The sequence below is a fragment of the Saimiri boliviensis genome, chromosome 11, assembly GCF_048565385.1.
Source record: "Saimiri boliviensis isolate mSaiBol1 chromosome 11, mSaiBol1.pri, whole genome shotgun sequence".
Classification (NCBI taxonomy): domain Eukaryota; kingdom Metazoa; phylum Chordata; class Mammalia; order Primates; family Cebidae; genus Saimiri; species Saimiri boliviensis.
Window position 1 is genome coordinate 63761039 of NC_133459.1, and position 19053 is coordinate 63780091.

Below are 19053 nucleotides of genomic sequence, written 5' to 3' on the forward strand. Positions count from 1 at the left end.
TTTATTTTTTATAACATATTTTTAATTGTAAAACTAGTGAATGTGACTGGGTGCGGTAGCTCATGCCTGCAGTCCCAGCACTTTGGGAGGCCGAGGTAGGCGGATCACTTGAGGTCAGGAGTTCGAGACCAGCCTGGCCAACATGGCAAAACCCCATCTTTACTAAAAATACAAAAATTAGCTGGGCTTGGTGGCGGGCACCTGTAATCCCAGCTAATTGGGAAGCTGAGGCAGGAGAATTGCTTGAACCTGGGAGGCGAAGGTTGCAGCAATCTGAGATCGTGCCACTACACTCTGGCCTGCGCAATAAAGCAAGACTTGGTCCCAAAAAAAAGAAAAAAAAATGCAAACAAAACAAAACCCCCTCCCCCAAAAAAACAATGAATGTAACTTGCAGAAAATTTTAAAAGTACAATCATACAAACAAATGAAAATCACTCATCATTCTCCCAGATATAATTAAATACAATTACTATAACTGTTTTGAAAGTGTAGTTGATAAAAGCCTGAGCTCTAGAATAGCCTGTATGGGTACAGATCCTGGCTTACTAACTGTAGAACCTGGGGTGAATCACTGATGTGTCTGCTTCAGTTTCCTTGTATATAGGATGAAGATAGCAATGATATTGCCTTCATAGGGTAATTGTGAAGATTACATGTGTTGTTACATATAAAGAATCTAGATCAGTGGCCTGGTACATGGTAGGCATTTAGTAGGTTTGAGTTATTATTATTTTATGTTTATTGTATACTCTGAATTCTTTCTCTAAACTCAGTTTTCTTTTACAAAAGTAAGATTGTACTGTGGATTATGTGTTGTAGCCTGCTTATTTTTCATTTAGCCTTTGGCATGCTTATCTGTACTCTTCTACAAAGTGATTTTAGTAGCTAACCAAATGACATTATTAGAGATATTTAACCAATTCCCATACTATTGAAAAAAATACATCACTTACAGCCTCTTGCCATGGTAAACAGTATCTTGATGAACATCTCTTTTTGCTAAGTATTTACATGCCATCCGTCTTTCAATGACAGTATTTTATGGGAGAGCAATTTTTCTTTGGGGACCAGATGGAATTATCCACAGCCCAGGGTGCCATAGGCATATATTGAATAAGCATATGAGGGGATGATCACCATGCATTATGGACACTTCTTCCATACCACTTCTCATGGTGTTTTGTCCATAGCTAAGAAATCAGTAAAATATTTATGAAAAGCTGCTACAGTTACTTTTAAATATTTTTAGTTACATTAAGGCAGTTAAGACTAGCCCTAGCATTTGTGCTCATCCTCTTTATATAATTTCTAAATAACTATTGAATCATCTCAAATCTCTTTCGAAATGAAGCTTGATACAAAGAAATGATCAAGCAGCTAACTAGCAATCTAATGGGAGAATAGAAATTATCTCCCAGGAAACACAAATTTTGTGTCACTCTTGAGAGCAAGAACTGGTCAGGTTCCTACAACTTGGAAGGGATAGGATACCGCTTCTAGTTTCCCAAACTAGGAATCCCAAGGAAAACTGGTTTCTTGTATCCTTAAAGTGACTCAGAGATAAACATGCAATTCTGATGTTTGTCTTTGGTGGGCTTAGATTTTCAAACCACAAGACATCATGAAACAAGAATCTACTTGGAGCCTTAGAGGCAGAGACCTGGACCTTTCTCTTTGGGTGGTACTCTCATGCTCTCTCAACTCTGATGTCCCCACCTCCACTCTCTTACACCCTGAAATCCCTGAGGACCCTTAGTAAGCACAGGGTGTTCTTTCTACTGGGTGCTATTTTAGCCGAAGTGTTTAGAAAGGTGTTGGAGGTGGCAAGCTCTGCATTCCTAAGGACACAAGTGGTGTTAACCATATGATGCAAGGGTTGGAAAACCTTTTTCTATAAAGGGCCAGAGAGTAAATGATTTAGACTTTGTGGGCCATAAGATCTGTGTCACAACGATTTAACTCCACATTGGACATTGAAATTTTACCTTCATGTAAGTTTCACGTTATGAAACATCATTCCTCTTTCGACGCTTTGCAATCATTTAAAAATGTAAAAGCCATTGTTATTTTACAGATTGTACAAAAACAGGCCATGGACTGGATCTGGCCTGTGGGATCCAGTTTGCAACCCCTTGATCTACCGTGGTCATTGTTTCTCTTTTTCTCTTCTGCATTTCTTTCTCATTGCACCATTTTCTTCTTTGTTCGGCCATGTTTTGAAACCTCTCTGCCCTTTCTCTCAACTAGCTGAGGCTAAAATATCATCTGCAGAATCTGCACTTTTGGCACTTACGTGGCTCATTAGGGACAGCCAGAATATCTACCTAAAAGAACCAGTAGAGCAATGTCAAATAATGCCCCTCTTCTTTTTCGTGTGTCCTGGCCAGTTCAATGTATAATTTGAATATATGAAGATTACGGATGGACTCTAGCAAGTTGTTCTGGTTTCTGCAGCATTCCAAGGCTCTAATGAGCAGAGCATATAGCCTGAGGGATGGTGAGAGTCTGATTTTTAGATAATCAAGGATATTTATATCTTTTAATAGGTTGGTGCCTTTGTAGTTCTGTTCCAGCATAAAATTGGGAGTTGAAGAGACATCCAGTCAATTTGGTGTCATCTCTTAAACAGTTACATATCAAAGGAGTATTCAGGCTGAACACCTGAAAATGCTACAGGGATGGAAATGGGGGAATTATAAACATTTAATGCTGCTCTATCCTCACTATAGTTAAAACAAAAACGATACAGATTTTTACTTAGGAGGGTGTGTTTATAGGGAAATAATGTGCTGTATTTCATATGAAACAGGACACGAGAATATTCTCAGATTTGTGACACTGGCCCCAGTCTGTGGAGCTGCCCATTAGACCTGTTCCTGGCCTTTTCTTCAGGGCTGTGAAGCAGTAGGGGCGACAGAGACTCGGCTGCCTACATAATGAAATTGGCTTGGTTTGCCTGGCATGCAGTGATTTATGAGGCTGCTTATTGTGGGGACATCTGCTGCTGAGAGCAGCCAGATGAAAGGTGTGCGGGTGGGAGGTGGAGGAGAGCAGGGACTAGGAGAGAGGCAGTTGTGTGTAGGCAGGTAAGCCTCATCTTGGTTATAGTTGTTGGAATCCTGAGCTGAGTGGAGCTGTAGAAGAGTATGAAATGGTAGATTAGCAAGGCTTTGGAATTGCAAGATCTGGGTTTGAGTCGCTGACTCTCCACTTGCTAACTGGAATCTTTGGTGAGTTACTTCCCTTCTTTGAGCTTCCATTGCTTCATCTGTAAACTGGGAATAATAACCACTTCCACTAAGGTCTGAGCACAGCTCCTGTTGCATTGGAGAGCTCAGTTAGTAGTAGAAATGATTAATATTTGTCCATATGTCCATTCATTTGTTTGTTTACCAGTATTCAATGTTCTTTGCAATTTCTAACAGAGACTCATTTTCTAACAGATGTCTAATGGTGACTTAGACATCTATTAGGTATCAGCAGCTCTTTAGATCAGGATGGAAAAACATGACAGTCAACATGTATTTATACATATAAGTATGAACATCTAAATGGCATGTAGGAGTGTAATAGGTACCTGACATATGATTGAAAGAACAGCCACCTGGCCAGTAAGCACAATAAAAGATACTTACTTACCTTACTAGTAATCAGGGAAATACTTACCTTACTAGTAATCAGGGAAATCATCAAAATAGGACCATAGTAAGATACTGATACATACTTGCCAAAGTATGTATCAGTCAAAATGTAAAAGTCTTACTAACTGTGTTACTAAATGTTAAGGAGAATATAGAGTGAAGGAACACATATGTACATATGTGTTATGAACATACTTGCAGGAATTTAAACTGCTGTGACTGCTTTGGAAAATGATTTGTCAATATCTAGAAATATGAAGATGTACATACCTTATTTACTGGCAAATTCTGCTCATAGGTATAATCTAGAGAGAGTCTTGTATATGTTACCAAAGTGACATGTTCCTCACTGTGTTGCTTATTATAACAAATAGCTTACATGTCCATCAATGGGGTAATTGATACACACATTAATTGAGATAAAGCTGAACTTGGTACCAGCATAGATGAATTTTAAACAATGGTAAGTGAAAAAAAAAAAAGTTGCGGAATAATGCAAATAGAAAACCATTCATATATAGCTTGACATCATGGAAAACGAAATTAATATATTTTTTGTGAATTCAAACATATATAATACTAGTTTGAATAAATTAATTGGAATGATAAATGTAAAATTCAGGCTGATATTTAGGAGAAGAAAGAGGGATGTGATTGGAAGGGCTGCCTGGGGCTTAATCTCAACGCTGCTAGCAAATAAATATTCACCAGCTTGTATGCCCTTAGACAAGTTTGTTAACCTCTGTGCCTCAGTTTTATAACCTATAACATGGAAATAATAATATTATCTACTTCATAGGGATGCTGTGAGGATTAAATGAGTGAATGTAGATAAAATGCTTAGAAAAATACCTACCAAATAGTAGGTGTTATATATAAGTTAGCAGCTATAGTGCCTATTACATGAGTATTTTTTAATTCTTTATTTTTAAAATCTTATAGATTGCAAATTTTAAAACCAGAATAGATGCCATTCTTGTCCTTTGTCATTATAGAGTTGGAAAGTGAATAAAGATTTAAAAATACCATCAATATAGGAATTTCAGGATGTGGCATGATAGAGTTTAGCTATGATCTCTTGACCCCTAGATTTATTAGGTACCACATCACCAGCTTTATGTGCACTTATTTAATTTTTCCCTATGGAGTAGGGACGACTCTTATCCCTGTTTTACAAATGGGAAGAAAGAGGCTTAGGAAGACTGACTTCCAGGGTCACACAGCTAGGGGTAGCAAAGCTGGGCAGGAGGAGAATGACATGCTTTTGACTGCTAGGCCTTAAACCCCTGCCTGGCCACTGTTTATAATAGCCACCTCCTCTACACATATTCCTGCTTCCTTCCTGTATCAGCCTGCATAGGTTAGGTTGTACTTTGGTTATGAACATTCCCAAAAGATTGGTGACACAAATAGGTGTTTCTCACCGGATTAGTCTGTTTTCACACTGCTTTAAAGAACTACCTGAGACTCAGTAATTTATAAAGAAAAGAAGTTTAATTGACTCACAGTTCTGCATGGCTGGAGAGGCCTCAAGAAACTTACAACCATGACCGAGGTTAAAGGGGAAGCAAGTCACATCTTACATGGTGACAGGAGAGAGAGAGAGAGCAAGGGGGGAAGTGCCACATTTTAAGACCATCAGATCTCTCACTGTCACGAGAACAGCACGGGGAAAATCTGCCTCCATGATCCAATCACGTCCTACCAGGTCCTTCCCCTGACATGCGGAGATTACAACTTGAGAAGAGACTTGGCTGGGAACACAGAGCCAAACCATATTACTTACTCATGCTAAATATTCATCAAAGGTCATCTGCCATATAGCTCCTTTCTCTCTCTGGGACCCAGAAGTCCTGGACAGAGTAGCCACAGTCTCAAACCTTGCTGGTTGCTATGGCAGAGAGAGAGAGAGAGAGAGAGAGAGAGAGAGACAGACAGAGACAGAGAAACAGACAGAGACAGAGAAACAGAGAGAGAGAGAGAAACAGAGAGAGAGAGAGAGAGAGAGAGAGAGAGAGAGAGAGAGAGAAAGAAAGAAACTGTAGAGAAGATCACTTTAACAGTTAAATGGATCCTGGAAGTTATATACAACACTTCCACTCACACATTATAGGCTGGAGCAGTGGTTTTTAACTAGGGATAATTTGGCCCCACTATAATCACACATTCTAGGCTGGAGCAGTGATTTTTAACCAGGGAAAATTTGGCCCCATTTGCCAGTCTCTGGAGACATTTTTTATTGTCACAGCTCAGAGGTGGAGTGGGGGTTGGGGCAGGTGCTGCTGGCATCTAGTCAATAGAAGCCAGCAATGCTACTCAGCACCCGCAGACACAACAAGAAAGAAGTATTTGGCCTAAAATGTCAATAATGCTGAGACTGAGAAACCCTGGACTGGAGCTAAGCACAGGGGGCCAGAAAGCACAATTTTAAGAAGCTATAAGGGAAGAGAACCTGAAATATTTGACAGATGGCACTAATGGCTACCATACATCCAAAGGCCTAAACGCAGTGCTGAAGTCCCTTCAGAAGCTGTTCTTCATGATAGAAGTGAACCGGTGCTGTAAGGGGCAGCCATGGAATTGGGCTTCTCGTTCAGTCATCTCCATCAAAGGGCAGAGGAGTGAAATTGAAGCTGACTACTGGTCTTCCTCAGCAGTCTCTTTGGAGCAGCACTGTTCAAATGTAGTACAATACAAGTCACACACGTAGCTTAAAATTTCCCAGTATCCACATTAAACAGGTAAAAAGGAACAGGCGAAGTTGATTTTAAAGGTATAACTTCTTTAATTCAATATATCTAAATTATTATTACAACATGTAATATCAGTATAAAAATATTGAGATACTTTACATTCCTTTTTTTTTTATGCACCAAGTCTTTGAAATGTATTGTGTGTTTTATATTTACGGCACATTTCAGTTCAGCCTAGCCATATTTCAGGTGCTCAATTGTCTCACATGGCCAGTGGCTAGTGGTGGCAATATTGGAGGTTTCTGTTCCTGGGACTCAGTGAGAGACTGTCCTGGGTCTCCCCTGAGGACCAGTAATAGTGTTATAATTCAGAGTTTATAAGTTCTGAGAACGGGACACAACTTTTAGGAATATCTGTCCCAGACTCCTAAAGACAGTCTATGTATGTTTTAAGAATGAAGAGGGATTGGTTTTCTGTGGATTCTCTGCAATCAACATTTTTTTTCTGTTTTTTTTTTTTCTTTTATTTTGGCAGGTGCCTCATCTCCAGACATGGAGCCCAGCTATGGGGGAGGTCTCTTTGACATGGTAAAAGGAGGTGCAGGGAGGCTCTTTAGTAACCTAAAGGACAACTTGAAAGACACCCTCAAAGACACATCTTCTAGAGTGATACAATCTGTGGCCAGGTATGCACATTCTTCCCATTAATTTAATGGATCCCCATGCTCTCAAAGCATCTGATTACCTGCCAGCTGCCTGTCTGGCCCAAAGAGTATCAATTTTGGGATATAATTTTATGGGATCTGATCAACTAAGAAATGTCATTGAAGACATAAAGTTAGGTCTTTGAGAAGATATAAGCATAGGCTGGGAGCACTCAGTTCATCACGACATTAGAGTATAATGATTGCCCTCCCTGGCTTTAGAATCAGACATCCTGGGTTCTAATGCAATATCTGCCTTTGTTAACTAAGAGCCCTGAGGCAAGGTGATTAACCTCTCTGAGCTTTGCTTTTGTACCTGACAGGATTTGTGTCTTTGGGTTGTTTAGGGATTCAATGACATAAAAATATATATGCAATCTGAATAAGCATTACCTATGGATTGTAATCAAATCTGAACTTTGTTTTTATGTCCTTCTAGCCCTTTAACTTTATTCAGTGAGAGAAGTTTTTTACTCTTTCACTGTATGAAAATTCTTATAAGCAGGTCATAAGAATTATTTTTTTATTGATGATGCTGGAACGTACTTTGCTCCAAATTCCAGTTCCCATTGGTAATCTCTGGGCCTCAGTTTCCAGATCTGTAAAACACACAAGAAAATGGGTGTATATGCTTTCTAAGCCTCCTTTCTGCCCTAATAATCAATAAGATATGGGAGAGTTTTAAGGACCTCTTTTTCAGCGTATTCTGAAAACAGTCTCAAATTTTAGTGTGCCTCAGAATCACTTGGAGGGCTTGTTAAACACAGACTTCTGATTCAGAAGGACAAGGGAAGCATAATATATTTACTAAGTATCAGAAAATTCTAGGGTTACTTTGAGTTACAATATGCAGTTCTAAATCAGAAATTCAACTGTCAAGTCCAATATATTAATCAAAATGTTAATCTTTGTTCAAAGGTAAAACTTACTCCTACCTCTGATTCTCAACCAGGGCCTGGTAGGCAGAAAAATGGTGTCATTTATTTTTTCTCACCTACTTCTTCTCCTACCCCTTTGCCACTTAAACAATTATGGAAGATATTTCCATGTAGGTAAAGAAGCTAGAACAACTGGTGTTGATAAATAAGCAGAGTTTTCTATTCTGAGATTGATTCAGATCATGAAGTAGCATCTACAAGGGCATTAGAATGCACCAGTTGGAGTGGCATATTTATACCCCTGAGGTTATGGGCTGTCTTTTCTCAGTGATCCTTCCTTGTTAGAGAGAAGGGCTAGAGGGGAGTCAAAAGAAGCCCCTGGACAGCAGTTTCCCAGTTCATATGTGCAAGTGATTGAGAGAGAGAAATCTTGGCATATTTGGATCATTTTAATGAGTGCCCATATTTTGTCTTGCTTTTAGCTACACAAAGGGAGATTTAGACTTCACTTACGTTACCTCCAGAATAATTGGTAAGTTTCTCATGTTTATTACTGTCCTTTGGCTCCGCTTCCAGTTGCTGCCCATCGTGACAGCAGACCTAAATGTTTAACCTGTTCTCTTTCTGTATGATCTCTCCTAGTGATGTCCTTTCCTCTGGACAATGTTGATATAGGATTCAGGAATCAGGTTGATGACATTCGAAGCTTTTTGGATTCCAGACATCTTGACCACTACACAGTATACAATCTGTCACCTAAGTCTTACCGAACTGCCAAATTTCACAGCCGGGTAAGGATTTTTAGCCCTGAGATCGTACTGTTGAAGACATGACAGGGTGTTTTTCCTCCTTAGAGACACCCTCAAAGCATTTGCCTTACACAGCTGAAGCTGAAGAACTCTACACTCTGGACAATTCTGTCCACAAAATATTTGTTAGGCTGCTGTGAGACATCCTGAACATTTTCCTTGGCTGAGGATACTTATGGGAAAGTGTATCTGTCAATGAAATACGATCGAAGTTGTGGTCACAAGTCTGCTGGTGGCTAGTTGTTCCATGGCACGTTGTTCATGAGGCTTAATTTGGAGATTGAACTGCTGCTAGGGCAGTTGGCTGCCTTCATGCTGTTACACTAATTATGCCTTTGACTCTTCTTTATTGCTACTTGGCATCAAGATGAGGCAGTGTGGCTAGAGCAGTACCAAGAAGTATTAATGAAAATGTCTTTCCATTAATATATTTTAAGAAGTTTTTTGAACTAGGCAGAGAAATATTCCTAGTCTTAACCTGGTTAAGGAACTGAGAGTTGGCTTAGGTTTGAATTTGATATCGAGCTTGGTATTTCTGACCACTGAATTCTGACTTACTAAAAAAAGGCCGTTTTCCCCCTCTCAAGAACATCTCTAAGTATTTTTGACTTAGTCTTTAGATTCATTTGGGTCTATTAATAAACAGAATGAGCTTTCTATGCATGGATCCTTTAAAAGTGAAGCTTGATGTCAAATACATAAAACGATAGCTGGTTGACTATGCTGTGTATCTAGGATCTCCGCTTTGATGCTGGAACATACTTTGCTCCAAATTCCAGTTCCCATTGATAATCTCTGGGCCTCAGTTTCCAGATCTGTAAAACACACAAGAAAATTGGTGTTTATGCTTTCTAAGGCTCCTTCTTCCCCTAATAATCAATAAGATATGGGAGAGTTTTAAGGACCTCTTTTTCAGCATATTTTGAGAACAGTCTCAAATTTTAGTGTGCCTCAGAATCACTTGGAGGGCTTGTTAAACACAGACTTCTGATTCAGAAGGACAAGGGAAGCATGAGAATCTGCATTTCTGACAACTTCCCGGGGGCTGCTCCTGATGTAGCTGTGGGGACCAGTCTTTGATAAAGCACTGATAACATCGTTCTGAAGTGGTTTGATCTAAATTGCCATTCTGTAATGGAGATTTTAAGTGCAGCTCTTTAAAATCTACTGTAATAAAATAACCTTCCAACTCTTATTCCACCTATTAGCTAATTCAGAACCAGTGAATTAACATCAAACAAAAATGTGCATAGATATTTTGTTTTTAATATAAGGCAAATCTTTCAAATGGATTTTTCTTGTTGGAGGCTAAGTCAGTGCCATTATTTTCATAATTTCAGGACTGTGGAACATCCTACACAGTATTTCATAGAAATTTTATTTGACCTTGAAAGAGCTGTGATAATCTGGATAATTTTCCCTCGGAAATCACCTTCATAAAGATATAATATCATTATAGAAGAGATATAATAATATCATTATAGAAGCATTTATACATACAAAGATTTATCTTTGTGTAATATTTATAAAAGGCAATCTCTGTAAAGATGTTTTTAATGAAAGGCATCTATCAGTGTAACTAAAGTTTTTGTGACTGGGCTTAACAGTTTACCAAAGGAATCAGAGATTACATATAAACACCTTCTCTGGGCTGCTCTTACTTGCCCTAGAAGAGAAGGGAGCAATTTTTGTTTGTTTGTTTTTGATACCTAGAACAGTGCCTGATGTAGATAATCAATGTTTTTTAAAAGCACGGATGCGCAAAGAATTCTTAAACACTATAGATATAAAATAAATATTTGGTTTGTGTTCTCAAGACACCTAAGCCTAGTTGGCAAGAGAACACAGGACATTCTCAAGGTAAGTACAAATAATATTTATAATACCTGCCAAGGGAGATTAGTTAAAAAGAGACACCAGTGACAGCTGGATCTTAGAGCAGGAGAAAGGCCTATATAGGTCAGAGGAGTGGGGTCATTTCTTGCCTATATAAATTGTTAGTGTCTTGTGAGGCTCTTGATGATCTAGCCTCTATCTGGTCCTCTAACTTTATCTTTTACTGTTCTTCGTTGCCCCAAAATCACATGCTCCAACCAGGGATATCCATGTGCTCATGTGCATGCACACATGTGTGCACATACACACACATACACACACACACACACACACACACACACACACACACACAGAGACACACAGTCTCCTTGTATGAGCTACTCCTCCCTTAAAAGCCATCCATGCCACACACCCTTCATCTCCTCTTTCTTTTTTAAAATTTTTTAGTTTTTAAGACAGAGCCTCACTCAGTCGCCCAGGCTGGAGTGCAGTAGCATGATCTTGGCTCACTGCAACCTCTGCCTCCCAGGTTCAAGCAACTCTTGTACCTCAGTCACCTGAGTAGCTGGGATTACAGGCGTATACCACTATGCTCAACGAATTTTTATATATTTAGTAGAGATGATTTTGCCATGTTGGCCAGGCTGATCTCAAACTCCTGGCCTTAAGTGATCCACCTGCCTTGGCCTCCCAAAGTGCTGGGATTATAGGTGCTAGCCACTGCATCCAGCCCATCTCCTTCTTTATTAACCTGGTTTTTCTAAGGGGAAGATTTTCACATGCCATAAGGCTTTTCCAATTCTTTCTCCTAAAACACAGGATTGCACTACATCTTTAGCTCTTCCTAGATAGTCCTAGAATTTGGCAGAAGGGAAGTGGATCCTCTGACCTGTCTCCTTTACCTTTAGTTGCATCTCGGGGAGGCAGTTCCAGAGCCCTAGTATTTCCATCTTACTTTTGTTTTTGTTTTGCCTACATCTCTTTTCAAACGCCTAGACCTTTCTTTTCCCAGCACTAATACTGTGAATTGATTTGCATCTCATTATTGCATGACTTAGAAAAGTTTTCTTTGTTTTTAACCTTTCAGTTCATGAGGACTAGAGCCATTTCTTACTCCTTCCAGTTCTTTGGAGTTCTAGGTCTGAAATTAAACCTTATTTTAATAAATGTTGATGGTAGAGTCTACCATAAATACCAGACACAGAAGTGGTTTTATTTATAGACTCATGAGAGTATATAAACTCATAGGTTTTTTAAATTTATAAACTCGTGGGAGTCTGGCTCTGCCCACATCATATACCTCTGTGCCTTGAAACCTGAATTGAGTCACTTTACATGATGATTATGTGATTGTTTGTGTATGTTCAAATCTGCATTTCAGGATGCAGGTAGTGATGTTGGCAAAGACAGGCTATTTCCCGGAAGATTTTACCTTGCTGAGGGCTTTCATTCTGTATTTTGATTCGCTTTTATGCTTAGAAGCCACATTGGTTGACAGGAATTGTATGAAATAATCAATACTATTGTCCTTATTTTTCTATTACATATTTGCACATGGCACAGAATGTTAAAATAGGACTTTGTTTAGTCTCAGTTTAGCAGAGGATACAACTCAAGAGAATGCATAGCACATAATCCAGCATTCAAAAGCAAAGTACTAGAATACCTATTCAGGACTGCAGAGGAAGTATTGAACCTCAGTTTTTTTTTTATTGATTCTTCATAGCCAGTGTCCACATTGAGGAAATAAGAGTACTGATGCTGACAATGAAGTCCCAGAGACGAACAAGGTGCATCAGTTAAACCAGATGTTCATAATCTGAATTTAAAAGACCCATAACTCCTCTGTGATGTACATCTACTGGTAGGCTTCAGAGAGCTTAACCATCTGTTTCCACTCCTTTAAAAAAATTATTATGATAAAATATACGTAACAGCCGGGCACGGTGGCTCAAGCCTGTAATCCCAGCACTTTGGGAGGCCGAGGCAGGTGGATCACGAGGTCAAGAGATCGAGACCATCGAGACCATCCTGGTCAACATGGTGAAACCCCATCTCTACTAAAAATACAAAAAATTAGCTGGGCATGGTGGCACGTGCCTGTAATCCCAACTACTCAGGAGGCTGAGGCAGGAGAATTGCCTGAACCCAGGAGGTGGAGGTTGTGGTGAGCCGAGATCGTGCCATTGCACTCCAGCCTGGGTAACAAGAGCGAAACTCCGTCTCAAGAAAAAAAAATACAGTAACATAAACTTATCATTGTAACCATTTGTAGTATATCAGTTCAGTGACATTAATTACATTCCCAGTGTTGTGTAACCAACACCGCTATCTATACTTTCTCATCATTCCCAACATAAACACTGTTCCCATCCACTCCATGAATATGTGTTTGTATGCGTGTATACACTGGTTAGGTTTCCGCATAGAAGGTTTATAGCTGTGCCCCAGAATATCAGGAACCTGTACACATTTCTTGGCATTACCGTTGGCAATAAATGGAAAGCTGGATGAATGAACACCAAGTCTGACCTGGCCCCAAAGTTCTTAAGTTCTGATTAATGCTATTCTGGGACCACTTTGTCTCTCCTCCCTCTGTCCACTCAGGAAGGACAGTATGGTGAAGGTATCCTGCAGGGAGCCTGGAAATCTGCAGCCCAGCTGGCTCTTTTAGACTCTGCCCTCTTGTTAACTATTTCTAAATGACATAGTCCTGTAGGATTTCTTTCCCTTTGGGAACAATTTGATTTTTGGAAAATGTATTATCAACTAGGGTGTCTTAAAGGACTCATGATTGAAAGTCAGTCTTTTTACCCTTTTTCTCCCAGAGCGTACCAAAGAGGTCGCTACAGCTCCCAGTTGTTTCTGCTTTGGTGGGAGATTGGTGGGAGTGGGGGAACTTTCTAGCTCATACTTCATCCCTCGCTCTGCCACCATGCCTCGGTGTCAGGGCAGGAAATAACTGGAGTAAAAAAAACAATCCCTGGCCTGGGGGCCAGAGGACCAGAGATCCCCACATTCTAGTTACGCAGCTTCCATGAATTGAATGTCTTAACCTTGGTAGAACATAGCCATCGCTTGAAGCTCTAACCACTTTAGAAATGCAAGGTTTGGAATTGTTATCAATCATCAGACAATGTAATATAATGGAGAGTGCACATCTTTTATTTTTTTAAACTGAGATGAAACCCTCTAGTGTATACGAACTTCAGACTTTAAAAATTACCCTAGGTTCACATCTCATCTGTTCCTCTTCCTGAGCAAATCACTTTTACCTCTCCTTGGACTCAGATTTCTCCTGTATAAAATGGATATGCCAAAAACAGAGCGCCTATCTCATAAGCACTCTTCGAAATATTTTTGTTAGTTTGTTATAAGGAATAAGTTTGATAGCAGTGTCTTGCTTAGAGTCATCATTCAGCAAGTAGTAGCTATGATTAACATCGATAATAATAAAATGCCACAATAAATGATTGACTGAATTATCCCCATCATCCAAAAATGGTGTGTGATTCATAAAATGCCAGATATGGCAATTAAGTCATACTCTCTGTCTCTAAGTAGAAGCTTTTGTTCTTTTTTTTTTTTTTTTTTTTTGAGATGGAGTCTCGCTCTGTCACCCAGGCTGAAGTGCAGTGGCACAATCTTGGCTCACTGCAACCTCTGCCTCCCAGGTTCAAGCGATTCTCCTGCCTCAGCCTCTTGAGTAGCTGGGATTACAGGTGTGTGCCACCAGGCCTGGCTAATGAAGCTTTTGTCCTTATGCTTAGTGAATGGCCGCTTCTGCCCATCCTGTCTTGGGCTAGGGATGATGGAGAGATGAAAATTGAATGGCATCCAGCCCTGGCACTGTTTTGGCTTCTTTCCCACTGGGTGGTATCATGGCAGCCTGGTAATCCGTATGGTGTCCGCTGATGCTCAGCAGCCCCAGGAAGTGTTCAGGAAGACTGGAGACAGCATTGTGAAGTGTCAAGGGCTATGCTTATTGCATGAAGCTGTGAGCCCCGGAGAGCTACAAAAATAGCTTGCAGTGATTGAGTTTCCTTTTTATTTTGTTGGTTTTGTTTATGCCTTAATGTTTTCCCCTTTTAGACAAAGTGCATGCTTTTAAAAAATTCTAATTGTATGTTTGTTTAATGGTGTGTAATTATATATCAAGTAAATATATAATTATGGAGTACTTTAAATTAATATTATTTACTTGATTGAGTTAATGATTCTGGAGCTATTAGCCTATTGTGCTAAGAATAATGTAACCAACTTTTAGCTGAGACTTATTACAGATATTGACATTTGGGTGTGTGTGTGTGTGTGTGTGTGTGTGTGTAACAGCCAGTTTTTTAAACCTTTAAAAATACTACTGGGGAGATAAATTTGCTATACTTTCATTCTGTTGCAGTCTAAAAAACCCCAATAAAATGGATTCGCCGGTTCCCTCCTCAAGATATTGTACATACAGACAAATCTTATTATAAAAAGAGATTACCAGCTGGTCCGAAGGTAGTGCATTATCTTAATTGATTGTTCACAGTCAGTTACGGATCGAACTCCTTTTTCTACTCTTTCCCCTCTTCTCACTACTGCACTTGACTAGTCTTAAAAAAAAAAAAAAAAAAAAAAAAGAGAGAGAGAGAGAGAGAGATTACCAAATGGAGTTCATTCCTTTATTCTTTGACTCATTCATTCACTCAGCAAATACCTGTTGAGCACCTTCCATATAAGCAACACATGTACAGCAGACACTGGGGTTACAAAAGTGAGTAAGTTACGGTCTCTCTTCTCTTGGAGCTCAGTGTCCAGAAGGGGAGACAGATATAAGCAGTTTATTCAGGACAGCTTGTCCACAAGCTAGCATTTACTGTTTTTATGTTCTGCTACTTAATTCTGACAACAATCTTACAATGCTCATTTATAATTTACACACTAGATAATTGAGGCCTGGAGAGGTTAGTAAGTTGCCTAAGGTTAATCAGGTAGTAAATGGTAAATCCAGAGTGAAAATCTGGCCTATGGCCTTAACCATGTTGCTCTACTGAAAAAAGCTGTAATCGATGAAGATAAACAAGGGCATGAGTATAAAGATGACTAAGCGTTTCTGTCTGTGAGTAGTAGAGAAACTGTCAGAGACAAGAGAGCACTTAAACTTGATTTTTTCTTTTTTGAATATTTGAGTTAAAATATGCATATATAATGTACAACTTCTACCATTTTAAAGTGTACTGTTTAAGTACATTTATAGTATTTTTTCATTCTTCAAACCCCTTCCCATTCTCCTTCCTGGCCTCTGGTAACTACTACTCTCTATCTTCATGAGATACACTTTTTAAATTACTCCTTATGAGTAAAAAAATACAGTATTCCTCTTTCTGTGCTTAATTTATTTCACTTATAATGGCCTCCAATTCTATCTGTGTTGCTGCAAATGACAGGATTTCATTCTTTTTTATGTGAATAATATTTCATTGTGTATGTATACCATATTTTATTTTTTCATTCATCCATTGATAGGCACTTAGGTTGATTCCATATTTTGGCTATTGTGAATAGTGCTGCAGTAAACATGGGAGTGCAGATATATCTTAGATACATTGATTTCCTTTCTTTTGGATATATACCCTGTAGTGGAATTGCTGGGTCATATGGAACCTCCATACTGTTCTCCATAGTGATTGTACTAATTTACATTCCCACCAACAGTGTGTGAGAGTTCCCTTTTCTCTACATCTTTACCAGCATCTGGTATTACATGTCTTTTTGATACAAACCATTTTAACTGAGGTGAGGTGACACCTCTTGTAATTTTGATTTGCATTTCTCTGATTAGTGATGTTGGACATTTTTTTCATATAACTGTAGGCCATCTCGATGTCTTCTTTTGAAGATCTTTTAATTCTGTTCAACTCTTGTGCCCAGTTTTTAATTTTGTTTTTGTGTTTTGTTTTTGCTATTGAGTTGTTTGAGCTCCTTATATATTCTGTGTTATTAATTTCTTGTCAAATGAATAGTTTGCAAATATTTCCTGCCATCCAGTGGGTTGTCTCTTCACTTTGGTGATTGTTTTCTTTGCTGTGCAGAAGCTTTTTAGCTTGATATAGTTCCAATTGTCTATTTTTGCTTTGGTTGCCTGCGCTTTTGAAGTCTTCCGAAAGAAATTTTTGTCCAGATCGATGTCCTGGAACATTTCTCTAGTGTTTTCTTCTAGTCGTTTTATATTTTCAGGTTTTTGATTCAAGTTTTTAATCCCATTTTGATTTGATGTTTGTGTATAGTGAGAGATATAGGTCTATTTTCACTTTCATGCATATAGTTACCCACTTTTCCCAGCACCATCTATGGAAAAGACTGTCCTCTCCCCATTGTAAGTTCTTGGCATCTTTGTCAAAGATGAATTGGTGGTAAATGTATAGATTTATATCTGGGGTCTCTATTTTGTTCCATTAGTCCATGTGCCTGCTTTTATGCCAGTACCATGCTGTTTTGGTTACAGTAGCTTTATAATAAACTTTGAAGTCAGATAATGTGATGCCTCTAGCAGCTCAAGGTGGCTTTGGCTATTTGAGTCTTTTGTGGTTCCATATAAATTTTATTTTTTTTCTATTTCTGTGAAGAATGTCATTGGTAGTATTTTGATAGAGATTGCATTGAATCTGTACATTGCTCTGGGTAGTATTGCCATTTTAATAATATGAACTTGGAATACCTTTTCTTTTTTTTGTGTCCTCTTCTATTTCTTTCATCAGAGCTTTGTAGTTCTTCTTGTGTAGATCTTTCACTTCTTTGGTTAGATTGAGTCCCAGGTGTTTTATATTTTTTGTAGTTATTATAAATGGCATTGCTTTCTTGATTTCTTTTTCAGATTGTTGGCTGTTGGCACATATGAATGCTGTTGATTTATATATGTTGGTTTTGTATTCTTCAACTTTACGGAATTCGTTTGTGAGTTCTAACAGTTTTTTTTTTTTTTTTTTTGGTGGAGTGTTTAAGTTTTTCTAGCCATAAGATCATGTTGGGTTTGAACAAGGCTAATTTGACTTCTTCCTTTCCAATTTAGATGTCCGTTATTTCTTTTTATTGCCTAATTGCTCTGGCCAGGACTTCCAGTATCATGCTGAATAATAGTGGTGAAAGTGGGCATCCTTGTCATGTTCTAGTCTTTAGAGGAAAGGCCTTCAGTTTTTCTCCATTTCAGTACAATGTTAGCCATGAATTTGTCATAGATGGCCATTATTATTTTGAGGTATTATTTTGAGGTATCCTTCTATATCTATTTTCATGAGGTTTTTTTTTTTTTTTTTTTTTTTTTTGAGACAGAGTTTCACTCTGTCACCCAGACTGGAGTGCAGTGGCACCATCTCAACTCACTGCAACCTCTGCCTCCTGGATTCAAGCAATTCTCCTGCCTCAGCCTCCCAAGTAGCTGGGATTACAGGCATCTGCCACCATGCCTGGCTAAGTTTTATATTTTTAGTAGAGACAGGGTTTCACCATGTTGGCCAGCCTGGTCTCAAACTCCTGACGTCAAGTGATCTACCTGGCTTGGCCTTCCAAAGTGCTGTGATTACCGACGTGAGCCGCCATGACTGGCCTCATGAGGATTTTCATCACAATGGGATGTTGAATTTTATCATATTCTTTTTCAGCATCTATTGAAATAATCATATGTTTTTTGTTCTTGATTCCATTAATGTGGTTTATCGCATTTATTGATTTGCATATACTGAGCCATCCTTGTACCTATGAAGTGAATCTTTACTGATAATGGTGAATGATCTATTTAATGTGTTGTTGCATTTGGTTTGCAAGTATTTTGTTGAGGGTTTTTATACCTGTGTTCTTCAGTGATACTGGATTTTTGTTGTTATGTCCTTCTCTAGTTTTAGTATCAGGTAATGCTGACCTTGTAGAATGAGTTTTGAAAGTATTTCCTCTTCTTCCATTTTTTTTAAAGAGTTAGGGTAGGATTGGTATTAGTTCCTTTTAAAATATTTGGTAGAATTCAGCAGTGAATCCATCAGGTCCTGGGCTTTTCTTTGATAGGAGAATTTTTATTACAGCCTCAATCTCATTATTTGTTATTGGTTTGTTGAGGTTTTCTATTTATTCATGGTTCAATCTTGGTAGGTTGTGTTTGTTCAGGCATTTATCCATTTCTTCTAAGTTTTCTAATTTGTTGGTATATAATTATTCATAATAGCTGTCTCTAATGAGTCTTTGTATTTCTGAGTCTCAGTTGTTATGTCTTTTTCATTCCTGATTTTATTTATTTGAGTCTTCTCTTTTTTTTTTAATGTACCTAAAGGTTTATTGATTTTATTGTTTCAAAAAAACAACTTTTTATTTTGTTGATCTGTATTTTCTTTAGTTTTAATTTTCTTAATTTCTGCTCTGGTCTTTATTATTTCTTTATTTCTATTAATTTTGACCTTGGTTTGTTCTTGCTTTTCTAGTTCCCTGAGGTGTATTATTTGGTTGTTAATTTGAAGTCTTTC

General features: G+C 38.5%; 1 protein-coding gene across 7 annotated transcripts in view; it reads left to right on the forward strand.

The window, feature by feature from the left end:
• Positions 1-19053, forward strand: part of DNAJC6 (DnaJ heat shock protein family (Hsp40) member C6) — a 187221-nt gene that overhangs the window by 126516 nt on the left and 41652 nt on the right. For all 7 annotated transcript variants that reach the window (XM_074380965.1, XM_074380964.1, XM_003921465.4 and 4 more), the window contains 3 exons: positions 6873-7023; positions 8402-8451; positions 8562-8710. In XM_074380965.1, the coding sequence (XP_074237066.1) occupies positions 6873-7023; positions 8402-8451; positions 8562-8710 (350 nt within the window). The remainder of the gene's footprint in view (positions 1-6872; positions 7024-8401; positions 8452-8561; positions 8711-19053) is intronic.